The sequence below is a fragment of the Lepidochelys kempii genome, chromosome 8 (genome assembly GCF_965140265.1).
Source record: "Lepidochelys kempii isolate rLepKem1 chromosome 8, rLepKem1.hap2, whole genome shotgun sequence".
In the NCBI taxonomy this organism is placed as follows: Eukaryota; Metazoa; Chordata; order Testudines; family Cheloniidae; genus Lepidochelys; species Lepidochelys kempii.
In genome coordinates, this window is record NC_133263.1 from 4,869,327 (window position 1) to 4,878,641 (window position 9,315).

A 9,315-nucleotide genomic window follows, 5' to 3' on the forward strand; every position below is an offset into this window, starting at 1 on the left:
CTCATTGCTAATCCAAGATTAAGGCAATTCTACAGTGATGATTCTGAAAGATCAAAATAAAAAAGCAATTTAGGATAATTCTCACCATATTTTCAGTCTCTAAAAGCATAGCTAGAAATGTCCCAACCAGAAATTAGACTCTCTTTTGGTTAAAAGCCAGCTTCCTTTTCCTCCAACAGGACACATGATTTTACATCTCTCCCCTCTTGACAGAATAGCAAATTATGTGAAGTCATAGAGCAATGTGTTTAACCTGTTTTTTAACCTGTTTAACCTGTTTAACCTGTTTTTTATTGTCACAGAGCTCTACAACTGAAGTGCAAACATAAGGCAGCCGCAGCAGGAACTCCAAGCATTTCATAGAATCATAGAATATCAGGGTTGGAAGGGACCTCAAGAGGTCATCTAGTCCAACCCCCTGCTCAAAGCAGGGCCAATCTCCAGTTTTTGCCCCAGATTCCTAAATGGCCCCTTCAAGGATTGAACTCACAACCCTGTGTTTAGCAGGCCAATGCTCAAACCACTGAGCTATCCCTTCCCCTCCCCCCCCAGCAATTTAATATTCACGAGGCATATTTCTTAAAAAACTCTGCAGATGTCAGAAGTCACAGCACATACATGCATCATGGTATGTTTTATATAAGCGGACATGGAGAGGTTCCCTTTGTTATCAGCTAAGAATACCACAAGGATATGACTCTAACCATGCCTGTATCAATATATTGTATTGTAAAGGCTTCTACCAAGTACTTGAATCTGAAAAATTATTTATTTTTGGGATGGAACCGCAAATCTCCACTTTGAACCTCCCTCAGAGAGCGCTCTCTCTCTCTCTCTTCCTCACTAAGGAGCAGCTAGGATTACAAGTCTCTATACCTTCATGGCCAAGTCTCCAAGGAAGGTAAAGATTTAGACACCCAAGAGCATAAGTTATTCCGAACAAAGACAGCCTTGCAATGGAGAAGCTGACCTGATTTGATAGTTCATGCTCCTTAAGCCCCAGTCCGTCTTAATGACACAAAAACAAACCAAGAATGGGACAAAGAAGGGAACTCAGAGGACTACAATCAAGTAGTGAGGTAGCTCCACTCAGCCAGATAAAGCTACTTTGACACTGAAGGGTCAGGTATGGAAGACACCCCCCCCCCCGTTAAACAAAACGGAAAGAACAAAGGAGTGCGTGACTCCCCATCACTGCCACCTCCTTGGAAAGGTGAATGTGGCCCCTATCTCCCCCTCCTTCCCAAAGGACAAGGAGAAAATTCAGATGGGCCTCCCCCATCTCTAACCCTCCCAGAGATACAGGGATGGGGGCACCAGGAGTCCACTGCTTGCCCCCTTCATCCTCCCCCCCTTAGGGGAGGTAAGAAAAGCAGATAATATTTATTCCCCCCTCCAATCCCCAACTTTCTAAGAGGGTTAGAGAGAGGGAAGGTGGGGCATCTGAGGCCCAAACATTACCCTCACCCCATAAGGGAGAGAGAAATGAGGAGCAGGGAGTAGGGAAGGCTGGGGGCAGCCTCATCAACCCCACCCCCATAGGGAGAAACAGGGAAGAGGAGCGTCCCTCTTCTGCCCCTTCCCAGATCCAGCCCAGGGACAGCCGGACCGCCTCCTCCTCCATCCATCCTATACAGGAATCTGCCCCTACAGGGGCAGCAACTTCCCCACCCCCTAGGAGGCCTTCTGCTCCGTATAGGAACAAGCTGCTCCGGATCAGCCATTCCTCTCCCTCAAAGACTGCTGCCCCCCATGCCCTATAGGCAACTTTCTCCCCAGTCCCTATGGTAGGAGCCGCTGCCCCCACACTCCTATACATGACTCCCCCCATCTCCACATGAAGCCGCTGTTCCCCACGCTCCTATAGGTGACTAAGCCCCCACCCCTTGTGGAGGCAGTCACTGCCCCCCTCCCGCCCTGTAGGCAACTCCCCCCCCATCCCCACACAAAGCCGCTGCCCCCCCCGGCCCTATAGGGGGCTCCTCCCCCATGGAGCCACTGCCCTCCACTCCCCTGTACACGACTCCCCTCATCGAGCCCCCACGCCCCGATGGGCGACTCTCCCCCCAGCACCCACGGGGAGAGCCGCTGTCCCCCCACGCCCCGATGGGCGACTCTCCCCCCAGCACCCACGGGGAGAGCCGCTGTCCCCCCACGCCCCGATGGGCGACTCTCCCCCCAGCACCCACGGGGAGAGCCGCTGTCCCCCCCCCCGCCCCGATGGGCGACTCTCCCCCCAGCACCCACGGGGAGAGCCGCTGTCCCCCCACGCCCCGATGGGCGACTCTCCCCCCAGCACCCACGGGGAGAGCCGCTGTCCCCCCCCCGCCCCGATGGGCGACTCTCCCCCCAGCACCCACGGGGAGAGCCGCTGTCCCCCCCCCGCCCCGATGGGCGACTCTCCCCCCAGCACCCACGGGGAGAGCCGCTGTCCCCCCCCCGCCCCGATGGGCGACTCTCCCCCCAGCACCCACGGGGAGAGCCGCTGTCCCCCCACGCCCCGATGGGCGACTCTCCCCCCAGCACCCACGGGGAGAGCCGCTGTCCCCCCACGCCCCGATGGGCGACTCTCCCCCCAGCACCCACGGGGAGAGCCGCTGTCCCCCCACGCCCCGATGGGCGACTCTCCCCCCAGCACCCACGGGGAGAGCCGCTGTCCCCCCACGCCCCGATGGGCGACTCTCCCCCCAGCACCCACGGGGAGAGCCGCTGTCCCCCCACGCCCCGATGGGCGACTCTCCCCCCAGCACCCACGGGGAGAGCCGCTGTCCCCCCCACGCCCCGATGGGCGACTCTCCCCCCAGCACCCACGGGGAGAGCCGCTGTCCCCCCACGCCCCGATGGGCGACTCTCCCCCCAGCACCCACGGGGAGAGCCGCTGTCCCCCCCACGCCCCGATGGGCGACTCTCCCCCCAGCACCCACGGGGAGAGCCGCTGTCCCCCCCACGCCCCGATGGGCGACTCTCCCCCCAGCACCCACGGGGAGAGCCGCTGTCCCCCCAACGCCCCGATGGGCGACTCTCCCCCCAGCACCCACGGGGAGAGCCGCTGTCCCCCCACGGCCCGATGGGCGACTCTCCCCCCAGCACCCACGGGGAGAGCCGCTGTCCCCCCACGGCCCGATGGGCGACTCTCCCCCCAGCACCCACGGGGAGAGCCGCTGTCCCCCAACGCCCCGATGGGCGACTCTCCCCCCAGCACCCACGGGGAGAGCCGCTGTCCCCCCACGCCCCGATGGGCGACTCTCCCCCCAGCACCCACGGGGAGAGCCGCTGTCCCCCCCACGCCCCGATGGGCGACTCTCCCCCCAGCACCCACGGGGAGAGCCGCTGTCCCCCCACGCCCCGATGGGCGACTCTCCCCTCAGCACCCACGGGGAGAGCCGCTGTCCCCCCCACGCCCCGATGGGCGACTCTCCCCCCAGCACCCACGGGGAGAGCCGCTGTCCCCCCCACGCCCCGATGGGCGACTCTCCCCCCAGCACCCACGGGGAGAGCCGCTGTCCCCCCCACGCCCCGATGGGCGACTCTCCCCCCAGCACCCACGGGGAGAGCCGCTGTCCCCCCCCCGCCCCGATGGGCGACTCTCCCCCCAGCACCCACGGGGAGAGCCGCTGTCCCCCCCCCCGCCCCGATGGGCGACTCTCCCCCCAGCACCCACGGGGAGAGCCGCTGTCCCCCCACGCCCCGATGGGCGACTCTCCCCCCAGCACCCACGGGGAGAGCCGCTGTCCCCCCACGCCCCGATGGGCGACTCTCCCCCCAGCACCCACGGGGAGAGCCGCTGTCCCCCCAACGCCCCGATGGGCGACTCTCCCCCCAGCACCCACGGGGAGAGCCGCTGTCCCCCCACGGCCCGATGGGCGACTCTCCCCCCAGCACCCACGGGGAGAGCCGCTGTCCCCCCACGGCCCGATGGGCGACTCTCCCCCCAGCACCCACGGGGAGAGCCGCTGTCCCCCAACGCCCCGATGGGCGACTCTCCCCCCAGCACCCACGGGGAGAGCCGCTGTCCCCCAACGCCCCGATGGGCGACTCTCCCCCCAGCACCCACGGGGAGAGCCGCTGTCCCCCCCACGCCCCGATGGGCGACTCTCCCCCCAGCACCCACGGAGCCCCCCGCGCCGCCCGGCTGCCGCTCACCTGCGCCTCCCCTCCGGCCGCCGCCGCCCCCCCCGGGCCGCCCTCCGGCTGCCGCTCCCGGTAGAGCGCCCAGAGCCCCACGTTGGGCAGGAAGACGAGGGCGGCCAGCGCCAGCCCCACCGCCTGCAGCAGCCGCTTCTGCTTCCGCCGCATCGGAGCCGCCGCCGCCGCCGCCGCCGCGCCCGACCCGCCGCCCAACTTTCCCCGCGCGCCCGCGCCGGAGAGCTCGGGCGAGCCGCCGCTCGGCCACTTCCGCTCCGGGGGGGGCGGGCGCTACCACTCCCACCGCGGGGGCGGGTCCCGGAGCGCCCCGCCCCCCCGGCCCGCTCCAACGCCCGTCCCCGCCCCCCCGGCCCGGCGTGCGTGAATGGTACCGACCGGCCCCCTCGCGCGGCCGAGCGAAGAGTGAACTCGGCGGGGGGGGGGGGGCGCTCAGGGGTTCGCGGGGGGGTCGGTCCCTGCCCTCCCGCGTCCCCCCCCCCCCGCAGGGGCTGAGCCAGAAGAGGTGGAGGTTGGAGATGGGGGCCTCGGGCGAAAAAGGTTGGGGCGCCAGGGACCCAGGGGCGCCAATGGTTCAGAAGGGTTGCGGCGGGAGGGGGACACACACACACAATGTCGGTAAACCTGCAGCGGCGGAGAGAGCCGATCAAAAAAAGTCAATGGCCTGATCCTCAACCATGCTGAGCCCCCAGACCAGCCCGCACTGAAGTGGGGGGGGGGAGCATAGGGGTTCGGCGCCCCCAAAGATCAGGTCCTAAATGGACAGCAAGGGCGCAGGAAAGCAGAGTTGGACGTACAGAGTGGCCATGACCTATGTTGGCATGGGTGGAAAAGCGCAAGACACGCCAGGAGTTAAATGTACAGCAGTGCAGTTAAACAGACAAAAAGGGTAGCTGCGCAAGGGAGCAAGGAGTTGGATAGGCTGCCTTTTCACCTTTAGCTCCTTGCACAGTTACTGAATTAATTGTGGTACGGATACTAATTTTGTTTGCCAACAGCAGGGTTTTTTTTTAAATTCACTGTTTGCCTGCTAGAGTTTAACAGCTGAACATTCTTATTTTGTCTTTATAGACTAGTTAGTAATTATAGGCATATTGAGGGGTTTAATACTTCTTTCTCACGCCCACTGGGAAATGTAAATAACCTTCATTACCATAGAAGTTATAATGTGAAACTAGTTTGGGAGGCAGCTTTAATTTTTTTCTGTGAATCTGAAGACAAAATACTTCGTTAACATAATAATTAGGATTCTGGGTTCAATCCCTAAAGCAAAGAAATGCAAAGTTTACACTTTACTAATGTGTGCTGTAATAGCTAGACAGAGCAAAGGTGAATTTAAGGTAGAGCTAAAAACCTTAACTGCTTGCTTTTATGAATTTATCCATTTCTGAACATGTAACTTCTTTTGTTATTGGTGTACATGTTTTGTTTTTTGCTTCAGCAGTTGTGGCAATTCATACCTTGCAAAGTTGCACACAATAATATTCCCTGTGCACCTGCAGATCACTTAGCATATAAATGCCACATTCTATGCTACTTGCCCTCTTCTCTTACTCCGTCGCTTCTTGAAGTCAGTGGGAATTGCATGTGTGTAGATAAATGAAGATAAAATGGATACTCAAAAAACACCTTAAAAATTATTATACCTGCACTATACCCCTGCTCCTTCAACTAGTTCTGCCTGGGCAGAGAGGATATGCATATGGGTCCATTGTAGGATCAGACACTCTTTTCTTTTTCCATTAAAAAAATATTACCCATGCAATTGCAACGAACTAACTAGCATCAGTGCATACTGCTGCTTATCACTAGATGGAATCAGAACTGCTTAGCTGCCTGTCCTAAGACTTGTCTTGCAAACAGCTAATGGACATTTAGCGCAAAGTGTGCAGGTCTGTGCTTTTGCATACAGGCAGATCTAAGTTCTCTGCCTGCTGTTGCCATTAAATCCTGAGTGGCCATGGTGTGTAGCATGGTGTCAAGTGTGAGGTTCTTAGATGGCCCCGAGTTTACATCAGATTTAATAGTCAGTGGCATTACAGCTGACCAGTTTACAGAATTTGTTGAAACTCTGAAGCAGATTCAAGTGACTAAGGATAACTAACAAACAAAATCAATGGGCGGCAGGGTGACAGCCTACACCAAATTTCATCACAGAGCAAATGTGTATAATTAAAACTAAACTGTGTGAAGACAGGGAACATCATAGAAATGGCTACGTGATTTCTAACTACAGCGGTGTGGCCAAAGGTAGCTATAACCAATATGAATTGGTGGGGGAAGCTGGTATATTAATTGCTTATGAAAGATAGGATAGAATCCTTTAAATTAGTACCCCAGTGGAAGTAAACATACCAGTGAAGTGATGGTACCAAAAGTGGAAACTCATAGGAACACACTGTAAGTAAACATTCACTTACTTGTAATGCATGTCCTTAAAAATAAGCAATTTACAAAACATGAAGCACATTACAGTATTTAAGATGTGTTTGTCTGACAGCAATAATCCAGCAGCGGGGGGGAAACAAAGAGTGAGAATCATCTCTAGGGCTTAAATGGTGTCTAGGGTCCTGTGCTGGGCCTTCTGCATTGGAGTAAATTTCCACCAAAGTGAATAAAGCTCACCCACCAAACAGAATCACAATTAATATCAACTTACTGTAAACAGGTTTAGAGGAAACACTACATGTGCCATTTTAACAGACACCCACAACATACTGTGCCATTAATCCATAGGCTGATGATGTTATTGACATGCATGATTGCCTCAAATCAGTTCTCTGGCAATAGTCCCAATTAAGAAAGAATGCTCTTTATCAGGGAACCAATTAAGTGGATTCTACTGTACCATAATCTCAATGATTTATAATCCTAAAACAGCATTCTAAAAAATGCAACAGAATTTCCCCAAAACAGTGAGTTGATTCATTTCTTAAATTAAGAGCAAACAACCCACATAATTATGAAGCTTTACTGCAAGCATAACAGCAATAAAGCTAGGCTAATGCAACTATCAGATCTGTGGCAATACAATGTCCTGCTGGGGTTACAGCTAAAGTAAATATCAGGTCTCTTGCAACTAAAGCTCTGATGCTACATTTTTATTTCCTACTGTAACACAAAAATCTATACAAAACAAAAACAAAAAAACAGTTTTTTCTTCACCCATCCTTCTCCTCACGAAAGGATTTAAATTTAAATTTATTGTATAATCCGCTAGGTGGCACCTTCCAGCAGACTTCAGCGTCATTATGTGGCAGCCAAATTACCAAGGAAAACATTTAATTTAGAGAGCCAGGTTACAGCTCCTAAGTCTAAATATGTAGTAAGGCAGCTTGTACTTTCATTTTAATCTGCTCTCAGAATTTGTCACTGGGTTGTTTTTTTTAAGAAATGTTTCCATTAAAGAGACAAGGTGGGGTGAGGTAATATATTTTCTTGGACCTCACCTACCTTGTCTCTCTTGAAGGGCTAAAATCCATATGCTGTTTATGTTACAACCTGATATATAGACTGTGTCAGCTCTTTTTACAGGCCCAAAATCCAGAGTTTGGTCAAGAAGACAGAGGCCTAGCAAATAATGAACAATATTAGCTAAGAAGCAGAACAAACAAAGGACAACCTTGCTTTTTGCTAAGAATAGCTTGGTCAGCAAGAAGCCAGGTGGAAATTATAATTGGGGGCTTTATCTCAAAGTTGCAAACAGACCAAAGGAATGAAAGGGGCCCTGTTTCTTCTGTAGAAGAGGTGCTTTCCTACACACCAGCCTTGAGTTTATGGAAGAGGTTCAAACATGTCAGTGTGAGATATGATATCCTCCCTCTCACAGATGTGCACCTCTCCTCCAAGCCATTGCCAGTGCCTGCCTTAGAAACACAAATGAACAACTAAAAGACAATCCTTATTGCTATACACTTTTCATTTGTCCTTTTCCTTTAACTCCTAGGTATGTACCTGTCGGACAGTCAGAGGAGCTACTTCATTCCTATGGATCCCAAATCAGAATTCAACATATATATTTTATACTAACACACATCACAGTCCACATCTGATGGCTGAAATAAAATCAAACCAGAAGTCTTCCATTGGAACTAAGATCTATTTAACTACCAAAGAGAGCCGAAAGTTGGGCTTTTCCAGAGAGCTTACAAGACATGGCCCCAATCAAGCCAGTGTCTCTGCATGGATAGATCATCTTCTGCCCAGAGCTAGTGGCAGGATTAGGATCTGATACTTAATCAGCAAACGCTGGTCTAGAAAAGGGACCTGTCCAAGTTGCTCCCTGATTGCTGCGTTTCATTATTTCCCTGGGCACCTGCGTCCCCATATCCTTGCCAACGGTGGAGACACAACGTCTCTAAGACCAGTTTGTTCTAGTATAGAGTGGTCAGTTCTTATTTTGCAGACCCAGTTCTGCCGTTGATTCCGTAAAGATCACAAAAATAAAGTACCGTCCCATTCTTTAGCGTAGCATCCCCATGCCCTTGTCCTGGGTGTTGGGGGCTGGATCTCAGCTCCCAAACCCCTCTGTATTCTGCTTACATAAAGCCAGAATACTCAGGCTCTGTGCAAGTGGATTGCTCCCAGAATAAGGGGCCTTGTTTTATGGAATAAAGCTTGGTTGGCATGGCAGATCGAACTCCCCCAGAGGAGGACAAGCCTATCGTTTTATTCCCCCCAACTGAATTTAACTGCAGTTTTGGAAGCAACAGAGCTCAAGTTTTTGCCCCTCTGCATGTAGCATGTTAGAGATTCATTTGTGATACATGAAATGTACATGGCTTTCTATGTCGATAAGAACAAAGAATACAGGTGTGCAATCCGGAGCTGGAAATTGAAATTGTGTCTCTAGCTGAGGCCCAGTCGCAAAAATCAAACACCATTTGCAGCTCTTTTTGCTCCTTCCGTGTCACCCTCCTTCGGGTGGGTTTTACAAGATGGCACCCGGAGCTCCTCCAATGGAAGGTGCTGTAGAAAGACGACATTTTGTTATGCTACATCAAACCAGCGATGCTGGGCCTGAGGCCAGAGGGAGTTAGAGAATATTGTTCATCAGCCACGAGACAAGGCCAGAAGAGCATTGCAAACATGCAAGTCGGATTATGTGCAGCACCCAGGGATGGCACAGCGGCATGGAAACTAGAGGTGGAAGACACCTAGGATGTCGTCATT

At 53.8% G+C, this 9,315-nt stretch overlaps 1 protein-coding gene across 1 annotated transcript in view; it reads right to left on the reverse strand.

Moving 5' to 3' along the window:
- GALNT10 (polypeptide N-acetylgalactosaminyltransferase 10) overlaps nucleotides 1–4,384 on the reverse strand; it is a 123,279-nt gene extending 118,895 nt beyond the window's left edge. The window contains exon 1 of the mRNA XM_073355269.1: nucleotides 4,144–4,384. Within this exon, the coding sequence (XP_073211370.1) occupies nucleotides 4,144–4,296 (153 nt within the window). The 5' untranslated portion in view covers nucleotides 4,297–4,384. The remainder of the gene's footprint in view (nucleotides 1–4,143) is intronic.
- Nucleotides 4,385–9,315: the final 4,931 nt, after the last annotated feature.